This window comes from Globicephala melas, chromosome 15 (assembly GCF_963455315.2).
Source record: "Globicephala melas chromosome 15, mGloMel1.2, whole genome shotgun sequence".
Classification (NCBI taxonomy): domain Eukaryota; kingdom Metazoa; phylum Chordata; class Mammalia; order Artiodactyla; family Delphinidae; genus Globicephala; species Globicephala melas.
The window spans coordinates 35,806,210-35,830,446 of NC_083328.1; the positions used below are offsets into that span (position 1 = coordinate 35,806,210).

General features: G+C 55.7%; 2 protein-coding genes across 3 annotated transcripts; one reads left to right on the plus strand and one right to left on the minus strand.

The window, feature by feature from the left end:
- The first annotated feature begins 2,018 nt into the window (after positions 1-2,018).
- On the plus strand, positions 2,019-6,029 carry ZG16B (zymogen granule protein 16B). Its single transcript, XM_030848544.2, is given in 6 exon segments — positions 2,019-2,079; positions 2,304-2,409; positions 3,515-3,534; positions 3,537-3,688; positions 3,690-3,824; positions 5,673-6,029. Coding segments are annotated over 6 exon segments (825 nt in total). The 5' UTR covers positions 2,019-2,024.
- Positions 6,030-18,644: 12,615 nt separating this feature from the next.
- On the minus strand, positions 18,645-23,875 carry PRSS22 (serine protease 22). 2 transcript variants are annotated; one of them, XM_030848515.2, is made up of 7 exons: positions 23,737-23,875; positions 22,748-22,883; positions 22,086-22,112; positions 21,487-21,658; positions 20,970-21,247; positions 19,745-19,902; positions 18,645-19,138 (listed from the first exon to the last, which is right to left on the minus strand). In XM_030848515.2, exons 2-7 carry the CDS (start codon positions 22,827-22,829, stop codon positions 18,878-18,880), a joined length of 978 nt encoding a protein of 325 aa, XP_030704375.1. In that variant the 5' UTR covers positions 22,830-22,883; positions 23,737-23,875; the 3' UTR covers positions 18,645-18,877. The 2 variants fall into 2 exon arrangements, with proteins under 2 accessions (XP_030704375.1, XP_060140371.1); XM_060284388.1 differs by having other exon boundaries at positions 22,748-22,972; positions 23,737-23,820.
- Positions 23,876-24,237: the final 362 nt, after the last annotated feature.

A 24,237-nucleotide genomic window follows, 5' to 3' on the forward strand; every position in this document is an offset into this window, starting at 1 on the left:
TGCATCTGTTGCAGGGTAGGGACAGGGATCCTGACTTTGTGGGTGAAGGGCCACGTGTTTCAGGTTTTCTGGGCCATAAAGTCTCTGTCACACCTGACCAGCTCTGCCTTTGCAGCCTGGATGCAGCTCCAGACGATATGCAAATGAATGGGCAATAACACTTGTTTGTGGACAATTACATTGGCATTTCATGAACTGGCCATGAATCACATTCTTCTCCTGAAATTTTTCTAACCATTTAAAAATATAAAAATTACTCTTACCTCACGGATTGTGCAAAAACCAATGGAGGGCTGGACTTGGCCTTTGGACCATAGTGTACTGACCCCTGGCGTAGGGACCTGATGTAAGTAAGGAAGGTGACAGCTAGACAGGGCCTCCACCCTGACCCTAGGCCCCCCCAGCACAGCCATCTCGATGAAGCCAACGTCCCAGTTCCTGGCAGCCAGCACTTCCGAGTGAGGCTGTGAACACACCAGACCATGCTCTGCACCCCTTCTCCTTGTAACCACATGGGGGGGGGGGGTTGGTTCAGGACACTGTAGTCTATGCCCAGCCTGTTTCCTGTGGCAATGCGTCAGCACAGCTGTGGGGTCCATTTCTTCTCCAGGCCTGAGTAGTTCACCGCCACAGCGAGGACACCACCATTCATGAAAACTGTCACCTAGACAGACAGGTCTGTTGTGTCTTATCTTGGGCGATTCCAAAGGCTGCTCAAAGAATAACCTGCATACCTGACCACAGGTGTAAAGCTTTTGTGTTCAGGCCCGTGGATGGAGAAGGATCTCACTGAATTCTCGTAACACCTGTGAGGGGGGTCTATTGCTACCCACATATAACAGAGGGGACAATTGAAGCATACGAGAGTGACATGAGCTCCCCAAAGGGCATGCCTAGGAAGTAGGGAAGTGGGGATTCAGACCCGATCTGGCTCCAGATCCATGCCCACAGTACCCCTATATTGAGGACTGTGACCCCATGGCTCTTCCCAAAGGTCAGGGAGGCCATGCAGACAGCCTGAGCTCTGTCCAGTCACAGAAAGCCTGGGCTTGCTGTACCAAGAGGGTCCCCAGATCCCCTGCCTTCAAGAAACACCCCATTCCCTCCCAGATCAAGTCTGACCCCTCGGCCTTGCCCAGGAGCTCTGGGGAGAACTGGCCTGGAGAATCACCCTGTCCCCACCCACAGCACCTCTGGTCCTGTGTCATTGCTGCTGGTCATCCCATAGCCCATTCAGCCCAGTTCATCCCCAGCTACACCAGACTCAGCACAAAGGAAAGATCTCAGACGTCTTCCAGTGACAGGCCATGGAGGGCCAGTGCCTGGGGTGTCTCTACCACCTGGCACCAGGCACTCAGAACTGGACTGTCCACTTCGGCTGTCTAAGGGCCAGAGGGGAAAGGCCAGGGAACCCAGGGCTCTGCCCAAGCATGAATAAGGCCCTGGACCAGGTTCTGCACGAGGTAGGAGTCCTGGGCCCCATGAAGCTACTGGGGGCAGCTGCCCCGAAGCACCCCTGTGGGGTTGAACCCCGTTTGGTCAAGCTGGAAAGGGCTCTCAGGAAACCTTCCCCACCTCCAAAGTCAAGGTCAAGTGCAGGTACCCAGGAGAGAGACCCACAGGTGACAGCAAAATGCTTGTCACTGTTTCATTTTGTTTGTGTAGGCCACAGGGCCAAGACAGTAAACACAGCACATCCGGGATCCTCCCCCTGGATGGCTCTGGGGATTCCTCCAGGAAGAGCCCCCACTTCCCAGCTCCTTTCTGTCCCCCTGGTGGCCCCTTTGTTCCTTCATTCTGGAGGGGGGCCCATAGGGCCCAGGAGGGTATAAAGGGCCAGGTGGAGGGCGCCCAGGTACAACAAGACTCCCCAGTGCCAGGACTGGACCACAAGACTCTCCAGGCCAGGTAAGACAGTGCCCCCTGCCATGGATGGGCCAACGAGATCGGGTGGGACCCATCTCTGAGAGTCAGATGGCCTGTTCTCTTCTCTCCAGGAGGCCTTCACTCGCCAGCCAGAAGCCATGCTGCTATGGCTGACCCTCACCCTTCTGTGGAGCCCCACCTGCTGGGCAGGGCGTAAGTCTGGCTGGGTCTCTCCCCTCCAGCCCATCCCCCTAGAGGCCACCCTCACCTCCCTCCATCCAGGACCTGGGGTCTGGGCCCAGCCCTTCTCACAGACTAACTCTAGTCTCAGGCGTGTCCCATTGTCTGGAGGGGGTACACCCTCTTCTGGGCAGAAATAACCAACATGTCCCTGTGTAGTTTTTTTCTTTTATCCCACCTGGTTCTTCATCTAATAGAGATGTACGGGCCCGGAGGAGGATGGCATTTCAGTACCTTTAAAGACTATGAAAATGAAATCACTGGGATTCGAGTGTTTGTAGGTGCTATCGGCATATTTAAGAGGTGAGTAGGAGCAGGACCATGGAGCCCCTTGCTGTGTCCCAACTCCTGCCCCAGTCTTGCGAACAGGGGTAGTGGGGCTTAGAGCCCCTTCTCCCAACACCCTCACTGGGTTCCTGATGACCCTAGGAGTTCAGTTGAGTCCTTGGAGTCCTGGAGCCACCAGTCATCACCTTTTTTTTGTCCCTTTTCCTCTGCTGCTTCCTCTCCTGCACACCAGCTCTACTCCCTTCTCTCTCCTCCTGCAAGTCCGGCCTCTGCTTCCTGGGTTGATCTAAAGGGAAGGGTAGATGATGCTTCTCCCTACTTTGTCCTTTCAACCCAAACTCAACCATAAATGGTCTCTCAGTTTGAGAATACCTGATGGGAAAAGCAGGAGAAAGGTCTGCCCAGTTTAGGGTCAAAGAGAAAATGAAGTGAGGGTCAGAGTGCACCACTGATTGAATACAAGAAGTATATAGAGGCAGCAAGCCCAGGGTCTTCCACTAATGATGGGGTGGGGGCGTTGCTCAAGGTCTGGGGTGGATCTTTGCTCTGCATTTACTGGGTCCCAGGGACCTGGGAGAGGGAATGGGCCAGAGCTGCAGACACTAAAGGAGACAGAATGTGGGTGGGGCCAGATGAGGAGGGGAGGCTCTGGGACAGGCACCAAGGTCGGGGAAGGTCACAGATAAGAGTCACCTACTTCTCAGGCCTGCCACCTGGACTTGTTGGAGTGATTGGGGCTCCAAAACCTGGGCCCAGGGACAGCTCCCTGCTCTGAGTCATGACAGTAGCTGGCACCTCCTGAGCATCATGGTGACTGGGTACCTTGTGGAGCTCTCCTGATGGAAGGTCTCAGTGACTGCTCCCCCAATCACTCCCACTTTGCAGATGAGCACACTGAGGCCTGGAGTTGCTAGGTAGCAAGCCCAAAATCACAGAACTTGAAAGTAGCAAAGCAGGGGATTGAGATCAGGAAGCCTGTTTCAGGCACCCAAAGTCACGTGCTCAGGGACTTATGCTGCAGTGACAGGGCTGTCCTTCTTGCTGGTGACCAGGGGATAAAGGACCTGGGGGTGGTGAGTCACCTGGATCCCAGGCCTTCAAAGCTCCCCCTTCCTCCCAGTATCCAGGTGAGGTTTGGATCCCCTGGAGTGAAAAATATGGAGTCTCAGGTGCGAAGCCCCAGGAATGCCTCCTGCTGCCAGGTTAACACATTATAGGAATCTACGGCTCCTACAAGCTTTTCCTCCAGCACCTGGTCATATACACCGACTTTGAGTGCTGGAGAGGAAGCACTCTCCACACTTGGAGAGGAAGGTGGCAGGACCTTTTTTGACTCCCCAGGTAACAGTAAGGAAGTGCTCACTGGAATCTTTGAGCATTACAGGCTCCTGGGCATTTCCAGTATCGGCTTTGAGTGGGATTATCCTCTAGTAACCTTGAACTCTGTTCCACCAGATAGCACCACAACCTAAAAGAAATGAGTGCTCCTGGGTCTCCAGGGCTGGGACCTGGGTTACCCTGCTGAGCCCATCTGGCTGGTGGTGGGCTTCATGCACAAGGGAGTCTGAGTTGAGACTCTGAATCAGAATCCATCAATAAATCAAGCTTCTGAAGCAACAAGGCGTCCAGGCATGGTCCTTGAGTCTGGGATAGAACACAGCCTTCTGAGCTTGTGCGGGATGAGGCCTCCGGGGCGGAGCTCACTGAGCAGAGCTGCAGGACGAGGCAGGAGGTGGGTCTGACACCCCAGGCCTTTTACATGCTGGTTGAGAGTCACTTAGTGGTTCTTAACCTGGAGTCTGTGGGAAAATTCAGGAATCCTTGAACTCGGATCAGGAAAAAAGCACTGATATTTTCATTGTCTTCTACTGGAAATTTCATGTTTCCATTGGTAGAAGGGACCTGGGACCCCTCTTTAACAGCGCCTGTGCCTCTTCATATCAATTAGAGTTGTCCCAGATAGCTTGAAATTCACACTCAGCACTGCTTCCAAATTATGGGTGTTTGTGTTTTGCTTTTTCCTTTTTTTTTAAACTTTGGCCACGCCCCACTTGTAATGCAGGATGGTTCCCCGACCCCAGGGATTGAACCCTGGCCTCTGCAGTAAAAGCACCTAATCCTAACCACTAGGCCACCAGGGAACCCCCAGATTTGCCTTTTACTGAATCAATAATAAAAGCACAGGTGTTCATAGGACACTTGTAAGGCACGTTTTAACAGGTGTATCTGCAGCTGCTTTGCGGGACGTTCTTTTCTTCTTGTGTCAGGGGAAGGCAGAAGGAGGGAACCAGAAAGGGCAGCAAAACTCATAATAGAGATTTTCCAGTCTTAGGCTTGGTTAAGGGGAATCTCCAGCTCTTTGTCTGCGCTGTGCTGAGTATGGTCTTTGCTGAGGGCTTAGCAGGCTGGCAGCTCTTCTACATTTCCTCCTCCCCAGGTGGGCTCCCCACTTGTCACAAGGGGTCGAATAGGTGAAAGCCTGTCCTCCTGTGTGGTCCCTTGGGGAGATGGGTTGGATTGTGCTGAGCTCTGCATGTGCCCATTAGCTGGGGGACGTTTGCAAGAACCAGGGACAGGGAATGGGGCTGAACGCTGGCTGGGAAGAGGCCGAGGAGCCAGGGGTGCCTGGAGCTCAGCAGGGGTCTCCGTGGATCAGGGGCAATGGGGTGTGGCAATGATTGCCTGACTCGGGACTTGTCACTGGGGTCCTGCCTGGCCTTGGCCACCATCTCCCCTAGTGACCTCAGGCAAGGTGCGGAACCTCTCCGAGGCTGCTGCTTCAGATACAGTGGGAATAAAGCAGTGATGTGATGTCACCAGGATCAGGACACTAGTCTGGAGGCCTGATCCGAGTGATGCTCCCCCAGCAGTGTTATCCCGCAAGTCCTTGGATGGGGCAGTGGGATTAGACTTTTAATTTACTTAGAAGAGCACAAGCAACTCCACCTAAATGAGGGAAGGGTGGGGCCCTGTCTCCCACTTTCTCTGCAGCCGGCCTTCTGTTCCGTGCAGTTGCTTCTGTGTCTTCAACCCCTTGGGGGTCACCTAGGGCAGAACCTGCCTGATTTCTTCCTCCTCACATACCCAGGCTCTGTGCCTCTTGGGTGTTTCACAGCAAACATCAGTCCTGGAGTGGGGGGGGGTGGTTGGAGGGGGGAGTGTGCGGCCGGAAAGTCCGCCTCCCTCCCAGCATCCGGCTGAGGTTTAGGGCGCACTGGAGCCCGCGGTAAGGAGCCCCCAGCGGTAGCGGGCCGGAGTCCCTGCGGTAGACGCGCTAGAGGGTCACCCGGGCGGCCTGCATCCGGCATCTGCGCTGCGGCACCAGCAGGAGGCGCCAGGCCACCATCGGGTACCGCGCGGGGCTGCGGTTCAGCGCCCGCCCTCCCGCCTCCCGGCTGACACTCCCGTCCGCCAACGGCCAGCACCTGCTCCACTGCCTTTCGGGAATCGGCTTCAAGTGGGGATTTGGCCCCGAGAAGCCGTTCGCCCAGTCGGCCCGCCGCGGTGACCAGAGAGCTGATGACCCGCGCGGGGAAGCAGGACCCAGCGAGGCCCAGTGCGGTCCTGAGCCGGTCTCGGGTCCCACCACGCCCTGCTTCCTCGCGGCCAGGTGGTCAGGACCAGAGGCCAGGTGACCCCGAGCTGGTACCAATCGGCAAGGCCAGAGTGATGCTGAATGCCCGTGTTGAAGAAAGGTTCTGCACACACGTGAGCCCGCCTGATTCTTGCCCCCAAGGGGAGTGGCTCCAGGCGCCCCCAAGCTCCCTGGGCCCGCGCACTATGCGAGCCTTATATTCTGATGACCGGAGGTTCTGAGAACAGCGTCTCAGGACGCTGTCTCCACCACGCGTGACTCCGTGGGGCCCGGGCAGGGCTTGGCCCGGAGGACACTTCAGTGTTTGCAGTGGGAATGATGAAGGAATTCCCAAGAACCGGCTCCCAAATAAGGATGAACCGTGCCCAGGAAGGTGCTTCGCAATTAGTCCCCACAACAGCCCCTGAGCTGGCGCCACGCCTGCTCCGGCCCCTCCCTCCCCTCCTCCTCCCACCCGCTCCTCTTCCGGCTCTCCTCCAAATGCTCCTCTTCTCCTACCTTCCCCAGTCTAAGGCAGTGACTGCTGTGGGGATCAGTGCTGTCACTCTTCCCATCAACACTGTCCCATTCTGACCCTCGTTGTTGCCAACCAGGAAGCACTGGGAGGCGACCCGCTCCCAGCTGCCAGCCCCAGGAAAGGTGGGCCCCAGAAAAGGAGTGGAGTCTCCTCAGTACTGGAAACATTTCCCTTTTAGCAAGCCAGGGGCAAGGAATTAATTATGCAACAGAAAGGAACTGGTTCCAGAGTGCTGCTTGTGAAAACTGCTTTCTGTTGCAATGTTTTGTGTACGTGTGTGAGTAATTCTCCCGTGACTTGATTTATTCCTGCAACAGGGGTGGATGGATGGATGGAAGGATGGACTGAAGGAGCAGTAGCATCCATCCTGCACCCATGTGGGGCCAGGCCTAATGCCAGATGGTTTCACAATTGTTCTCTCATTTAGTCCTCACAACACCTCTCAGGTGGGTGTTAACATCCTATCTTTACAGATGAGGGAACCCAGGCTGAGAGAATTGTTGTAATTTACCCAGTGGTTGTGGAATTTAAACCTACTATCGCTCTGCCCCCCCCACCCCCGCTCCCCTATTCAGATGTCCATCCAGTGCCCATCTGGGTGCCATCTGGGGGGAGAGATGTCCTTTCCTGAGTGTCCCCACACACTTCAAAACTCACACAGCAGGCAGTCTCCTTGCAGGTTTCTTTCCGCTGCTCTGGGAACTCGGGGCCCAGAACTTACAGGGACTTTGGCAGAGCCGGCCTGGCCCCTGTGATCTCCTTCTCAGTGGTTCTACAAAAGTTAAGAAACCGGGCACATGTCAAACCTGAGCCCTGGGGTCCAGGCTGACGGAGGGACGGTTTATCCTGGGCTTGGATCCTGCTCTTCATCTGGCCTTTGGTCAGAAGTCAGCCTGTCAGCCTTCGGAACATCTGCATACATTCTAACCTCTTCCTTATCCACGTCCTGGCTGAGCCATGGAGGGTCGTTTGTTTGGGGGCTGTGAATTGTTTCTTCTCCACACACTGAACTCCCAGCCCCTAACCTGTCCCTGGACAGTGTCACTAGTCCCAGGCCCACCAGAGGCCCACCAGGGTGCAGGGACCACCGGCCAGCCATCAGGGGGCCCTTGAGAGACATTCAGCCGTGCAGCCAGGGTGGTTGGGCAGCCAGATGCTGAGAGGAGCTGCTGGAGGTGGGGCAGCTCCTCCACTCCACCCCACCCCCAAGAGGCCCCAAGAGAACCCTCTCTGTCTGTTGCACCAAGCCGGGGTTGGGGTGGAGTTTTATGAGCACAAGTGTCAGTCTTCCAGATCCTCTGCAAACACCCTCTGGAAGTGGCCAGGGAAACAGATGACAAAGGGGCTGGTGTGTGTATCACAACCAAGGTCAGGCTGCAAGGTCTCCGTGGGTTTTGCTCTTGGTTCAGGCTCCTTCCTCCTCACTCACCATCGGCACAAGTGGGAGGTGGGGTGGGGGGAGGAGGCACCCCTGGCTGGGGGAACTGAACCGTTTCTGCTGTCTTTTGCCAGCAAATGTGGGGCGCTCTGAGGAACACACACACAGACAGATCACATACACACATGACACACACGCAGATACACCCAAACACAGACACGTACAGAATGTACACAGACACAAACACACACACACGTACACATATAGATGCATAGAGACATATACAGACACACACAGATACATACACAAATACAGACACACACGCAAACATATACACACAGAAACATAAATGTGAACATACACATGAGGCGTTTTGCTTAAGTGAAGGACCAGCTATTCCAGGAGTCACGATGCACCAGAGTCACTTTGAGCTCTGGAGCCTCAAGCACCTGGGCTGTCACCTTCAAATCCCCAGTTTGAGGTCCATTTTTTCTGTGTCACCTCCAAGCCTCCTGAATTGCAAATCCCACCAGAAGGGTGAGTCTGGACTGCATCACTCAGAGTTCACAGGGCCCCAAGCAAGAGTAAGGCCACCGGCTCAAGCAGGGGCACAGCGTGGAACCCAGAGGTGCTTGAGGGAGACTTTGCCAGTGTTCCCCATCCAGTCTGTATAGGTTGGCACATGGGTGTAGACACCAGGCTGGTATGGCCCAACGCAGCCTGATTCCCAGCTTACAGTCCCAACCGGGATCCAAGCATCATAGATGGAACAGAGCAGTGGCCCCCCCAGTCACCCCAGGGACAGGGAGGGCAGGAGCCGAGCATGAGGCCTTCCGGAGCCCATGGGCCTGCGCACCCTCTGCTGAGGTCACAGGGGCTGAGCAAGGATGCTGCTCCCTGTGGATGCTGGGGTGTGGGGGTGGGGACCGAGTGGGGACACGAAGAACCTGGAGGGTGGATGGAAGCCACCGTCACCTCGCAGGAGTCTTTTTTCCCATCACAAAGAGGCACGGAACATGTCATACTGGATGAGGCCCTTCCTGGGGAGGCTGGGCTATCCTAGGTGCTCACCTGCTAGTACGTCTCCCAAACGCAGATGGGCCCAGCCACCGCCGGGAGGACCCACGCTAGGACTGGATCTCCTGCGCCTCTGCCCACCCAGCTCCTCCCGCCTCCCAGAACCAGGAGGCAGGGGCTGGGGCAGTAAGTTCAAGCATCTGCCTGGGAACTGAGGGCCCTACTAATCTCACAGCCTCTCAGCCTCAACTGCACTGGCTCCGCCACAGGCAGAATCCAGGACACTGGCCCAAGGCCCCCAAGTCCTATGCAGGTCCCTGTGGTGAGAGGGCTCAGGGAGTCTAACTGCACCAGGAATCTGTCCCCTGGGCCACCCCTGCCCGTGGTCGAGGGTGGACAAGGAGACTGTTCACAGACACGGAGGTCAAGTTGGGATGGGAAAGGGAGGGAGCGACCCACCTGCCTCAACACAGTAGAGCTGGGATCCGAACACCCAGGAGGCGCTGATGATCCCACATGCCAGCTTCCGGGGATGATGGCGCTGGGAGTGTCCCCACTATGTCAGCACCAGGGTCTGTGTCCCCCAGGTGGCCCTCGGCCGCCCCTGCCCTCCAGGAGACTCTGCAAGACCAGCAGGGAAGTAGCAGTGTGGGATGCCCTCCATGGAGCCCCGAGCTCTGGGCGAGCCCGCCGCCCAGCAGGGCTGAGGGGCCGCCCTCACTCGTGCTGCAACAGCAGCAACAACCACTACCACAACCCAGTGACAGTGGAGACAGCACCCACAGTGACCACAGCAAAAGCAGCAGCAGCAGCAGTAACAAAAACGACACACAACCACGTGAGTCAGGGCATCCATTTAGCTTCCTGCTCACACAGACCCTGAGTCCCACATCCAGAGCCGGGTGTAGAGATGCCCCTTCACTCTTGCTGGAGACGCCGTCCTGTTTAGTAAAGCACAGCTGTTCCAAAGCACACGATCAATCAATCAATAAAGACCTAGGAGGGAACAGACGCAGGTGCTGCCTCTGCAGCTAAGGAGCCCGTGGCCGCCCTCCACCCACCCCACTCACCCGAGGAAGCAGTAACGCCCAGGGCGCCCAGCTGAGGGGGGTGAGGGAGCCCCCACCCACGTGCCCCTTGAGGCCATCCTCAGCTCACCTGCTGCAGCCACATTCCTTCCTGGGCCCCTTGGTCTCCCACAATCTTCCCGGCATCCCTGGATAGGCCCCACCCCGGGAGAGACCGGCAGGTGGGGACGGGGCCCAGCCTCAGCCATCACATGTGTCCCCTCCTCTCAGTTTCTACTCCAGCACCTCCTACGCACACCCCACTGGCCCTGGACCCTTGGCTGGGACGTCCAGGGCTGGGCCAACCTGGAGGCAGCACATCCTTGAGGGCCCCTAGGAAAGACAGACCAGGGAGGCAGGGTCACCATTCTGGTCATAAAGTCACCCCGCTCTGTTAGACCAGGAGTGCAAGAACAGGGCGAATCCCAATTCTCCTTCTGGTCTGGGGGAGGCCACCCCAGATGGAAGGAGCTTCCGGGTCTCCTCCTTGATTCTTCCTCCTCCCACCTCCCCAGGAGGCTCGCTGGCCCCCAGGGCCAGGCCTCTGCCCCTTGGCCCTGTCCCAGCCAACCAGAAATCTCCCTGGAGGATGACAGAAGCAAAAGACCCAGGCCCCACAGGAGAGCAGAGGGGCCAGTGGCGGGGCAGGGCAGCGGTCAACAGATGCAGCAGCAGAAACAGGCAGAGGCCTGGCCAGCCGCATGACTCTCCACCTGCAGACGCTGTTTGAGGGTCAGCATCCTTGGATGGCACCCGAGGGATGGTTGGTGGGTCCCTCACCGATGGCAGTCACCCGGAGCCCTGGCTGGGCAGGACCTGGCCCGCTCCTCGCTGGCAGTCCTCTCGGACTCCTGTCCTGCCCCTTCCAGGGAGACAGCTGAGAGGAGGCCGGGTACCACAGGGCCCATCTGAGGCCAGTCCCTCCTAGGATCCAGGGTCGGTGGAGCTGGTCGGGCTTCCCCAGACTGAGATGTGAAAGCCACGTCATCCAGCAGGCAGCCCATCACCTCCTGTGTCCAGGAGACCTGGGGTCCCTACTCGCTGCTAAGGGATGGCCACCTGGCCTCCCTGTCCCACCCAGGGCACACGATGTCTCCCTGTGGACCGGCCACCTCCTGACTCCCTTCTTCCCAGAGGAAACTGCAGCTCACGGAGAGTAGAAATCTCTAGGTTCATGGTTAATCCACAGCAAAGCCTTCACTTTTCATTTGTGGAGTAGGACAAGGCAAGTTGAATTTAGTGAGTTTGACATTATTAGAATTTCTCTGATGGTTAGGGACAGTCCCCACTGGGTCAGTTAGCAGAAATTAAAACCAAGGACCCCAAAGGCAAACCTCCTGAGTGATGTGCATCAATGGCAATATCTAAGGGTTGGAGCTCAGCAGGTGGCTGAGGCTAGATGCTCCTTTGAACATAGCCACCTGGGTGCTCTGCTCGTGGGAAGGGTGACTGGTCTCTGAGTGCAACCTGTAAGACCTGCAAACTTAGACCTCACGTGCAAACCAGGGCGGGCTGGCAGTGAGCTTGCGTATAGTGTAAGCAGGGCGAGGGGGAGGGCAGTGTGAGTCAGACTGCAGGCAGGAGGTGTGTTCATCGGCGTCCCCACTTGACCTTGACCCAAGCAGTGGAACCGAATTGAAGGAATAACACGACTTTCCAGTTCTCATAGGACTCCTCCCTACAGACCGAGTCAACCTGTAGGATTCTTGGATAATTTCTGGGCAGAATGGGGTGGCCTCAAGAAAGAATAGACTTCTGCTAAGGAGAGAACTCAGTGCTTGAGTGAATAATTAGAAAAACAAAAGAGATGTGTCCACATTGTCCACCAAACTGGTGACAGAGACCATACTCATTACCATTACCATTAACTCAAGAAACATTTACTAACATTTTTTTTTTCCAGGACCGTTTTCTGGACACTGACTGTATCATGCTGGATAAGGTAAAGGTCTCACCTTTCATAAGCTCAGAATATTTCCTGGGAAAGATAACTGAGTAAATAGACAGTAATAAGAGAACATGACAAATGCAGGGACAGAGGTTTACCTTCTGGTTATGTGTGTTAGGGAGGTGATGATAAACCAGGAACAAATGAAATAAATTGTATATATTAAATAGTAATAAATGTGCTGGAAAAAGAGAAAGCAAGGAAAGGAGCAAGAGTGGAGGGAAGGAACATTGTAAACAAGATGATGACATGGTGACATCTGAGTAGAGATTTGTAGGAAGGGAGGGAGTGGCCATGCAGTCCTGCAGGGGAAGAGGAAACCCTAGGTGCAAAGGCCCTGAGGCAGGAGCATGCCTGCTGTGTTCCCAAACACAGCTGGGAAGCCAGAGAGGCTGGAGCCCCGCAAACAAGGAGGAGAGAGATGAGAAGGGAGGCTGGAAAGATGACATCATTTACTCTGAGTAGGGTTTGGAATAGAATGACAGGATCTGACTTAGGTTTTAAGAGAACCACTCTGGCTGCTGTGCTGAGAACAGCCTGGTGGGAACAACAGCCGAAGCAGTGGGACCAGTTAGGAGGCCATGACAGAAATCTGGGATAAAGAGGAAAGTCGCTTGGGATGGCATGGGAAAGAAGTGGCCAGATCTGGACGTATTTTGGAGATAGGAAAGAACTCACAGGATGTGCTGATGGCTTGAACTTAGAGAATGAGAGGAAGAGAGGCGTAAGGAAGATGCCACAGTTTTGTGTTGTTGGGGTTTTTAAAATCAGTTTTATGGAGGTATAGTTTACACAGAGTAAATTTCACCATTTTTAATAAATTATAGTCCTATGAGTTTTGATAAATGCATCCAGTTATGTAACCATTACCACAATCAAGATATAAAGCCAGTTCCATCACTATTAAAAAATCCCCCTATGCCCCTTTGGGAGCAATCCTTTCCCCACCCCAGCCCCTAGCAACCACCCGTCTGCTCTCTGTCCCTATAGATTTGCCTTTTCAACAGTGTCATATAAATGGAATCATGGTGTGGAGCCTTTGGAGTTCAGCTTTCTCCCCTCGGCATCATGTGCTTAAGGTTCACCATGTTGTGGGGCTTCCCTGGTGGCGCAGTGGTTAAGAATCTGCCTGCCAGTGCAGGGGACACGGGTTCAATCCCTGGTCTGGGAAGATCCTACATGCCACGGAGCAACTAAGCCTGTGTGCCACAACTACTGAAGCCCGCTCACCTAGAGCCCGTGCATCGCAGCAACAGAAGCCACCGCGATGAGAAGCCTGCACACCGCAACGAAGAGTAGCCCCTGCTCGCCACTAGAGAAAGCCCGTGCGTACCAACAAAGACCCAACGCAGACAAAGATAAAAGAGGGATTTCCCTGGTGGTGAAGTGGTTAAGAATCCGCCTGCCAATGCAGGCGACATGGGTTGGATCCCTGGTCCGGGAAGATCCCAAATGCCACAGAGCAACTAAGCCCTTGCGCCACAACTACTGAGACTGGCTCTAGAGTCTGAGAGCCACAACTACTGAGCCCGCATGCCACAACTACTGAAGCCTGTGCACCTAGAGTCCATGCTCTGCAACAAGAGAAGCCACCGCAATGAGAAGCCCATGCACCACAACGAAGAGTAGCCCCCGCTCACCACAAATAGAGAAAGCCCATGCGGAGCAACGAAGACCCAACCCAGCCAAAAATAAATAAATAAATAATTTAAAAATAAATAAATTTATAAATAAAGATTTAAAAAAAAAGATTCACCATGTTGTGTATAGTTTGTTCATTTTTGTTGCTAAGTAGAATTCTACTGAACGGATGGACCACAGTTTGCTTATCCATTCACCAGCTGAAGAAACATTTGGGTTGTTTCCAATTTTTACCAATTCTGAATAAAGCTGTTATAAATATCTGCATACAGATTTTGTAAGAATATGTTCTCTTCTCTCTTGGATCAATCTTAGGAGTAGGATTGCTGCATGGATGTTCAACATTACACGAAACAGTCAGCATGTTTTCCACAGGGGCAGTACCAGTTTGCACTCCCACCAGCAACATGTGAGCGTTCCAGGAGCTCTGCATCCTTGCCAACACTTGGTGTTGTCAGTACTCCAAGGTTCCCAAACTGAGCAGTTGGAAGGAAGGACAGCTGCTTTGTGCTGAGATGGAAATTCTGCCAGTGGAGCAAGTTTGAGAGGGAATACTGAGATTCATTTGGGGTCACCTTAAGGATGAGATGTCTATATGATATTTACAAGGGGATGTTGATTAGTTGAGTGGACATGCAGGGAGAGAACTCTGGAGTCACCTCTATGGATAGTGTGTAGAGCTATGACAACAGATGCTATCACCCATGGATACAAGTAGGTGAAGGAGGAGAGAAGTCCCAGATATGATGTTGGGGCATCAATCACACAGAGGTTGGGGAAATGAGGAAGAACCAGCAAAATAGACTATGTTCTGTGAAAGTGATTATTCCCCCCTCAGTAAGAATTGAGACAACTGTGTCCCTGAAAACTGGTATTTGTCCTGGTTTGCCTGTGTGTGATTGTTTAGTAGCTGCCAACAGGAAATCAGACCCACAGGCCCATTGGGTCAAGGCCAAGTGGTGAGGCAGATGAACACAGCCCCCACAGTCTGACACACACCACCTTCCCGCATGCCCTGGTTATGCTCTTACTCACTAGCTGCCTGCCAGTCTGCCTGGTGTCATCATGTGAGGTCTAAGGTTGCAGACCTTGAAGGTCATACTCACAGGCCCAGTCATCTTTCCCATGAGCGACTTTGTGATACTATGAGCACAACGACCTGGGCACAGGTAGCAAAGTTTGGCTTGGAGCTGGGAAATCCATTGTCTCCACCTTCACGTAGAATTCCACACTCCCCAGCCAGTCTGGGGAGCTTGGGGAGCTTGCGCCCTTGGTGAGGAGACTGGTGAACTCATTAGGGCACCATCAATGGGGTCATGGTGAGACTCCTTCAGATGCCTCCCCGGGCAGTAGCACTGACTGGGAGACTTCAAGCAGGAAAGGGAGAGAAAGAAAATACTTGCTCTTGAGTAAGCATGATATGAAAACATGAAACTAACTGGGACACCCTCCGAAGGTCCAAAGCTCTTGTGGATAGGTATGAGCTCAAAGCCTTCATAATTTGGATAATTTAAGTGTGATTTGATTGCACTGACAAAATCTGACATACTGTTTCCATGATAACAGTGTTTATTGTAAAAAAAAAAAAAAGCAAAAAAGTTTTCTGTCAATCTAAAACTATTCTGGGGGCTTCCCTGGTGGCTCAGTGGTTAAGAATCCGCCTGCCAATGCAGCAGACACGGCTTCGAGCCCTGGTCCAGGAAGATCCCACATGCTGCGGAGCAACTAAGCCTTTGTGCCACAACTACTGAGCCTGCGCTCTAGAGCCTGAGAGCCACAAGTACTGAGCCCACGTGCCACAATTACTGAAGCTCACACACCTAGAACCCGTGCTCTGCAACAAGAGAAGCCACCACGATGAGAAGCCCATGCACCACAACGAAGAGTAGCCCCCACTCGCTGCAACTAGAGAAAGCCCACGTACAGCAACAAAGACCCAATGCAGCCAAAAATAAATAAAATTAATTAATTAAAAAACGATTGTTCAGAATAGTTTTAGATTGACAGAGGGTCTGAAGCAGGTATATCAGTTACAAAGGCATTTAGCTGCAGTAAAAGAAGATCAGACCAACAGTGGCTTGAAAGCACACAAGAAGGATGGAGGTGGCTGTCTAGGATGGAGGCAACTTCTCAACCATGTCCTCACACCCGCAGCTTCTGAATCTTTGTTCACTGTCAATTTAGGTGTTATTCAACTCGTAGCCTCATGTTGATAAGATGGCTGCTAAGGATTAGGCATTACATCTGTATCCAAGACTAGAAGAAGGCAGACGGTGGGAAAGGATAATGCCAACTGAACATGTTCCTGTTATCAGGAACAAAACAAAGTCTTCCCAAGAAACTACCCATCAGACATCTGTTTCCACTGGGACCTTGTGGGAGACTGTGGAAAGGAACATTTAGTTTTTCCAGTCTCTGAGGTGGAAGAAGGAAGGGAGGGGTGTTGGAATGGGGTTATTGGCTTAGCCAGCCAAAGGAGTCGGCCACCGAGGGACCTCATGGGGTTAGATGCGATTTACACACTTGTTCTGGATGCAGAGTAGAGACGAATTGGCAGGTCCCTGGTGTGGAAGTGAAAGTCTTCTAAAGAATTAAAGATCTGAGGAAGGAGCATGTGGAAGAGCAGTAGCCAGACCTCGCAGCCTATGACCAAGGCACTTCCATAGTAAGGACATGGGTCACTGTGGCCAGATGGCGGCACCCCTGCGCTGGGGGAGGTAAGGAGGACTCTCCCTGGCGCTGCTCCATGTGGGGAGTTAAAGGTGAGTGGAGGCACCTGCTGGGAGCCCAGGTTGGCGTGCCAGCCCCTCCCACTGGCACTTCCCCTTAGCCCGACAGGCCAAAGGAGCTCCATGTGCGGCCCCCAGAGGCAGGAGGTGTCGGTGGAGCCGAAGCAGTGATGGCCCCCACCCCCGCCCATTTGGGGCTTGCTCCTGGCCTGGTTCCAACCAAGGGGCAAACAAGCTCTCTGCGATGCTGGTGTGGACCCCACCAGGGCTGGACTGACCACATTTCCACCTCCTGGGACCCCCACCCAACTGGGGAGGGAGTCACTGGAAATCTTGTCACACTTTGGAGCCGGGGCGGGCTCCCCACCCCATGGCCCAGCCCGTCTGTCAGGCTTCTTGGGGCTCTGGGAAGGTGCCTCCGGCTCTGGGGTTCCCTGGAGGGTGATGGCCAGCTCAGAGAAAACCCACCCTCACCTGAGGGTCCCACATTTACGGGGTGACTTCTCAGCCCCAGTAGATGTTTCCTTTGTTTTCTTTAATTTTATTTATTTATTTATTTATTTATTTTTTTGGCTGTGCTGGGTCTTTGTTGCTGCATGTGGGCTTTCTCTAGTTGTGGAGAGCGGGGGCTATTCTTTGTTGCGGTGCGTGGGCTTCTCATAGTGATGGCTTCTCTTGTTGCAGAGCATGGGCTCTAAGTGCACAGGCTTCAGTAGTTGTGGCATGTGGGCTCAGTATTTGTGGCTCACGGGCTCTAGAGCACAGGCTCAGTAGTTGTGGCGCACGGGCTTAGCTGCTCCACGGCATGTGGGATCTTCCTGGACCAGGGCGCGAACCTGTGTCTGCTGCATTAGCAGGCGGATTCTTAACCACTGCGCCACCAGGGAAGTCCCCCCAGCAGATGTTTCTAGGTGTGGCCTTCTCAGGGGCTTCTGTCAGGATGCCATTGGAAGCAGAGGTAGAGGGCGGTGAGAGTCAGGGTGTGGGGGACACTGAGCCACAGAGGCCAGTGGCCAGAGACAGAGACAGAGAAGGAGTGAGGGGACAGGGACAGGACGTGGGGGAGAGAGGAACAGAGGAAGAGCCTGGAGGGCAGAGGGGGAAATGGAGGCAGCAAGAAGGGCAGCGAATGAGGCACTAGTGGAGGGGTATGGGGGGGAGGGGAGACTGAGTCCAGAGAGGAGGGTAAGTGGACAAGGGAAGCAGAGTGACAGGTAAAGCGGGACCAGGTCACAAAGGGGAGGGGCCTCACCTGAGCCACCTGCTCACCCCCCAGCTGGTTCCCAGGCCAGCGGGAGGCCAGGTTAGCGTTTGTTTGTTAATAAGACCAACCCCACAGCACTTATTAACATGGGGGTAATCAAAACAATATGAACAGAAGTTTTAGGACAGTGCTCGCAGTAAAGGATACCAACCAACCAAACCACACCTGTGCTGCCTTCTCAAGCTCACTGCACTGATTTTACATTTACGTTTCTAGTTGGAGACCCTGAGGCAGCCACTCAGCTCTGTCCTCTGCACAGCTGGACCTACTTGTCTTCCTGACTGTTAGAAAAAATCTCTCTCGCACATACTCATCAAACCAACCACACAGCCCTGCCTGCACATTCGCTTGTTTCTGGGAAGCCCAGGTGGCGCTGATGGGGTACAGTATCCTGGGCCTTGGGAGGAGGGGCAGGGCTGGTCCAGGAGGCCAGAGGCCTGGCTGCAGAATGGTGGGCATTGGGAAAGGGGAGCATTAGCTCGGTCCCAGGCAGACCCTATGGTGGCCTAGGACCCAGCTCTCAGCCCCACCCCGTGGGGGCAGGTGAGGTGACTCAAGCCCCCACAGAGACCTGCTGTCTCATTGTTTTGCTCCTTCATTCCGGGGGGAGGATTCACAGAATCAGCAGTGAGTCACTGGCTGAGTCAGCTCCTGGGGAGTCCTGGCTGCCTCAGCCCAAATCTGAGACACCCGGCTCTAAGATGAGGGAGGATGGGGGACACCCCACTCGTGTGTGTGTGTGTGTGGGGGGGTGTTCTCCTAGCCAGCCCTGTTTCGGAAATTCAACAGGCAGGTTGGGGACCTGCCTGGCCCTGCAGCCCCCAACACCCACCTTTCAGGTGGGAGAGCTGGGCCTCCCAGGTTGCTGGGCCTCCTGTCTCCTCTCCATTTGGTCTCCCTGGTGGCAAGGGGTTACAAAAGGACAGTGCAAAGGTCAGAAGTCAGGATGTTGAATCCTAGGTGGGCAGGACACCTGGGTCCCTGGCCAGACCACCATCCAAAGTCCTACCTGCCAACCCCCGTTTTAACCCTGACTGGACCCTTCTTCCCAATGTTCCCATACCCGAGGGAAAAAATAGGAACTAGGGTAAAAATAATTTATTGAAATTGGAGGAATAAATAAGATGTGTGGGAGGAGTTACAAATAACTGTAAAAATCATTAACATGTATGTACACAAAGGCGCTCCGGGCCTCGGGGGTGGGGCCTGAGCCCAGGGGCGGGGCGGGGCCTCCCCGCGGAGGAGATCCGGCGCCGGCACTCGGGCGCTCCCAGAGGTAGACCGCTTATTTACAACGGAGGAAACAGCACGTGGTCTCCCCAGATCCCTAAACCCCGCGGCCCCGGGCGGCCCTGCGAGCTCGCCGCGCCCCCAGAGCCCGTCCCCGGCGTCCTGTGGGCCCGCTACCCTGCGAGTGCCCGCGGAGCTGCACCCCTTGCACGATCTTCTGTACCCAGGAGCGGTGGGCGGCTAGGCTGATGTAGACGCCAGGCCGGTTGCGCTCCGCACAGCCCTCGCCCCAGCTGATGACGCCCGCCAGCAGCCAGGTGCGCTCGACCTGGCACATCAGGGGGCCTCCGGAGTCGCCCTGCGGAGAGGAGGGAAGGTTAGGGACCCGCGTGGGGCAAGCGGTGAGCAGAGCCCAGGACCCGCGCCGCAGTAGGTGGCAGTTCCCTTCGCGGGGGACCATTTCTCCGACCTGGGGGCCGCGGCACCCTAACCAACGCCACCAGGACCGGGAGGGCGGGGAAGGACACACTTCCCAGGCTCACTTCCGGTAAGAAGCACTTTGTGCTAGACCTTCTCCCTCACAGCCCTGGAGGCAGGGAGGATTGTGACTTGCTTCACAGTTGAGGAAACCGAGGCTCAGAAAGAAGAAAACTGACCCAGCCCGGGTGTGGACCATTGCACCGTCCCACCGTGCTCCGCCACAGTGGTGGAGCTGGAGCTGGCTCTGGGGGCCAGGACCGTGGCACCCCTTCAGGAGGATGCCAGCTCCCTGAGAATGGGGTCAGGCACACCGGAGGTGCTCAGAATGTTTGATGTATGAACGGCTGAGCCAGGCTGGGGCCGGGTTCTGTAGGCATCTATCTAGGGGGACTACCAGGTCACAGCTGATTCTGGGAGGAGGCGCAGGAGCAGAGGGGTGATGGAGCTCAGTGGGGCAGGGCTGGGAAGGAGGTGGTGTGCTCACCAGACAGGCGTCCCGCTCCCCCTCCAGGTAGCCGGCGCATAGCATGTCCTCCGTAATGGCGCCCTGCCCGGCTCCCCGCCAGTACAGGCGGCTGCAGACTGCTGAGTCGATGATGGGAACCTTTAGCTTCTGGAGGGTCCGAGGGTCGGGCAGGGGCACTGGGAGCAGGGAGGAGAGAGTCAGGCTTGGGAGACTCTCCTGGTGGCCTCCTCAATTCCCTCCTCAATTCCCTCAGCAGCGTTTCTCAAAGGTTAAGTGGATCAACTCTGTCAGGCTCTCCCACAATGCCTGCAGAAAGCCCAAATTCCAGGACTCCACTCTGGATCTACTGAATCCCAAATTAACGTGCAGCCTGAAACTCTGAATCTTTAACGAGATCTCTGATGCCAATGAGATGGTTCAAACCAATGGTCCAGGCTTGTCCCATCTCAGGCACTACTTTATCCAGCACTGGTACTGCTACAGGCTAATGGCCACTCAGTGTTGAATCTTATTGGGACTTGAGGGACCCCTGCCATCCCCTAGGGGGATTGATCCTAGGGTTGGTCTGTAGACCTTCCCCAGTTCATAAATCCACCTTTCACAGGAGCCCCTAAGAATGACCGTGGGGAGACTGACTGAAACTTCAGAGTCAGTGGGGTCCCCAGATGCCCAAACTGGTGTCATTTCTCTTAATTCTTCTGGAATCTGGTTAAAGTTCCATATATATATGTCACTGCTTCTCTGCCTCTTACTTCATCTAATCTAATTTGTGTTTCTAGATGAGGTTTTCCAAACCTCCAGACTTGGTTTGCCAATTATATTTTACCATTTATGGAGACTGCATTTTCTCCTGGAAATTTTGCCTGCAATTGTGTCATGATGCCACCAGGGGGCGTTTATTCCAGATTTGGAATCTTAGGGCTGTTTTCATATTCACCTGGTTCAGCTTGGTCCCATAGACACCTCCTCTCAGCTGTTCCTATATCACTTAATATCTTGGTTGATCTGGCATCTTTGCCTCAGAACACAGCAAAAGGTACCTTTTAACTAGAAATGATCTAGAACTATCCACCTAGGCTTCTGTGTCATCACATCTCTGGGTCACAACCTGTCTTTTCTTCTATCTGTGTTGTGCTCTGCCTCTGGCCTCTATCCTTTGCTGCCCGTGGCACCTGTATCTCCCAGTGTCCACCGCCCTCTGTCCCCACCCACCCCCATACCCCTGGTGAGAAAGAAGCCACACCTCCATCGTGGATGCTCCCCCAGCCAGCAACCCAGCAGTTGGTGTCCGGAAGGAGATGGACGGAGGAATCAGGCAGGCAGATGGGCAGGATGCGTTCAGAGAACTGGATGGCGTGCTCCAGGTGCACCAAGGCGATGTCAGCACGGGCGCCTTTCTTCCAGGAGTACGCAGGGTGGAGCTTCACCCAGGCAATACCCACCTCCTGGGACCTCGGGCCGGGGTTCCCCAGCTGCCAGGCCCCCAGCAGCACAGAGAACAGGGCTGGTTTGTTCGGATGGCTAGAAGGGAGAGGGAGGGGGTGGCATCAGCCAGGAACCACTGGGTGTTCAGGAAGCGTCTGGGAAGGGTTTCTGGTGTAATGGCATATGAAGGCTCCTGGTGAGCAAAAGAGGCTTCTGGGGAGAAGCAGGGACTCTCCTGAGGGACCCAAGACTGGACTGAGGCCTGGAAGCCGGGGCCGTGTGGGTAGCCCGGGGTCTGGGGAATCGAGTGGAAGGGACCGGCTGAGCGTACGTACCCCTTGAAGCAGTGGGCGGCCGTGACCACCCAGCGGTTGGTGAGCAGGGAGCCTGCACAGTGGTGGGTGCCATTCTTCTGGATGCTCACAAGCCAGGGCCACTCAGCATCGGTGCTGTCCTCACCACCCACGATTCGGTTCAGGCGTTGGGGCTTTCCACAGGATGGGGGACCTGGCGGAGGAGGGGCCGGTGTGTCAGACCCTCAGGCACAATCCTCATCCCTTCCAGCCCCCCTTCCCTGCCTTCAGCACTTAGGCCTGTGCTCCAGTCTCCTCCCACCCTGGCTCCGTTCTTTGCTGCCTTTTCCCCGGCCCTTCCACCCTCTGCCCTCCACTCTGGCTCAGCACTTGGTCCTCTAGCCCTTTGACATTCTCGGGCCGCTCACCCCCTCCTGGGCCTCTCTCCTCCGCATCCCGACTCGCTGGGCCGCATCCTCACTTTCTGGGCCTCTTTTCCTGCCTGCCCTTCCTCTCCAGCTCAAACACCCTCTTGCCCCACTGCCCGCTTCTGACCTGTCCCCCACAGACAGACACACAGACACTACCCTGCCCTTCAGGCTTCCTCCCTCCCCGCTTCCCTGAGGGCAGCTCTGACTTACCAGCTGTCTTGGCAGCAGCTAGGGTGGCTGAGGGCAAGAGAAAGAAAGGGTCAGGTCGGTGGAGGGGAGCCCTGGTACCCAGCAATCCTTCCCGGTGGCTCAGTCCCTGGGGCCCTCCAGACCTTCCCAGGCGGGGCATTTCCTGGAGCCTGGGCAGGACAGACCGAAACCTCAGGCCCTCGGTGTGAGCTGCAGCCTTGGCCTCCCTGCGACTTCCTGTCCAGCCTGTGCCCGGGCTCCATCCAGCCTACCTGGGGGTGAGGGGTCAGCCCCTGGGGTGTCTCACTGAGGTGAGAGGGAGAACCCCCCTCCCAGGCCTTAGGTCTGGATGCCGCTGCCCCGGCAGTGGACCATGCAGACCCAAGAGACAGGAACGGGACATGAAGAGGGTAAATAACAAGCAGAGCTGAGCACACTGAGCACTGACTGCACTAAGCCCTGTCCTGGGCCCTGTAGTGCAGTGTTCTATGTACTCCTCACAGCTGTGGAGGAACCTGAGGCTCAGAGCAGGCAAATGACAGAGAGGGAGAGGGAGAGAGGGAGGTGGGGGAACAAAGCAACAGATGAGAGGGAGAGGAGGGATTCAGGCAGGACCAAGAGGGAGGACGGCTGGGTGGACAATGGGGAAGGGGTGGAGGGGGCAGCAGGCCCTCAGGACTCACCTGGAGCAGCCAGAAGCAGCAGGGAGGTTACAATGCTGAGGTAGTACCTCCCCAGGGCAGGGAGAGTCTCGGGAACCACCATGGCCACTGCCGACAGGAGAGCTTGGATTCCCTGCAGGCCACCCCGGGTTTTATCCTGTGAGGCAGAATGCTGTTGGACCAGTCTCCCAAGTGAGTGGCTCAGTCCCGCCACCCCGGGCTGTCAGTCACAGGGAGGGGGTGGGGCTTTGGGGAGGAAATAAGCCGTTAAAGTCAGGGGTGGGGCTGGCGGTGGGGTTGGAGGGCTCTAGCTGGGACCCCTACCTCGGGCCTGGATCCGCGGACTCAGGTCTCAGGATCTGGGCTCTGGAGGGGCAGGAGAGGGAACTTGGGCCCTCAGGTCTAGGCTGGGCCTTGACCTTGACTGGAGGGGCAGGGCAGAGAAAGGCCCTTAAGCTTGAAGGGGGGGTGGTCCGGGTGGGGAAGGAAGGCACGCAGACTCTGGGGCCTGGGTCCGCGGTGGCGGGAGCCGTTGGGGAGGCCCTGGGGCCTTGGGTGGGTGACAGCGGGCAAGGGACTGCCCAGAGGCTCCGTAACGGCTCCTGTGACTCAGCGGAAGACCTGACCCAGCCCTGGGCTCGGGGATCCCGTTAACCCACTTGCCAGAAGGCGTGAATCAGACCCCCGGTGGCCACCTGTCCCGGGGACACCTTCCTGTGGGCCCTGTCACTCAGCAGCCTAAGGATTCATCTCTCACCTGGACTTCCAGGAACCCCAGGTGGGGCAGCCAGTTGCCCAGGTGGCTGTGACTGATGCGGCTGCCTGGGGAGGGCTGGGATGCTGAGTCCCCACCCCCCACCCCAGCCCCTGTGCTCCCAGGACCACCCCCCTGGACCCCTCCTTGGGGTCAAATGGCTGCTGGGTGATGCTTGAGCGGGGAGCCCAGGTGGGGGTGTGAGAAGCAAAATGCTCCCCCAAGGAATCTGCCCGCGTGATCCTGTAACCCTCACCCTGCAGTCAGGTCTTCCGTGACTCAGTACCCCACACTCCAGACACCCGTGCCCTGAGCAGGAGGAGTCAGGCTTCTTCTGAGAGAGACTGTGTATCTTTGTCCTTCAGTCATTTGATCAACAAAACTTGCGATGGCCCTCGATATGCCTGGGGAGGGGCGTGGACATAACAGCAGTTACGGTGTGCGTAGTGAGCCAGGCACCACCCCATTCAGTCTGCAAAGTCCCTTATTATTATTCCCATTCTGCAGATGAGCAAACTGAGGCCACTTAGGGAGGTGAGTGACTTACACAAGGTCCCGCAGCTGGTGAGGGGAGGAGCCCAGATGTGAACCCCAATTCTAGAGAAGGGCCAACTGGACTCTTGGAGCCCTGAGGGAGCCCAGCAGCAGACAGATGGTGACCCGCCCCCTGGGGTCAAAAGTGCTGGGTGGGTGGGAGCCCAGGGGAGGCACCTGATGCCGGCGGGGGGCGGGGGCCGCCAGTGAGGGCTGCCCAGAA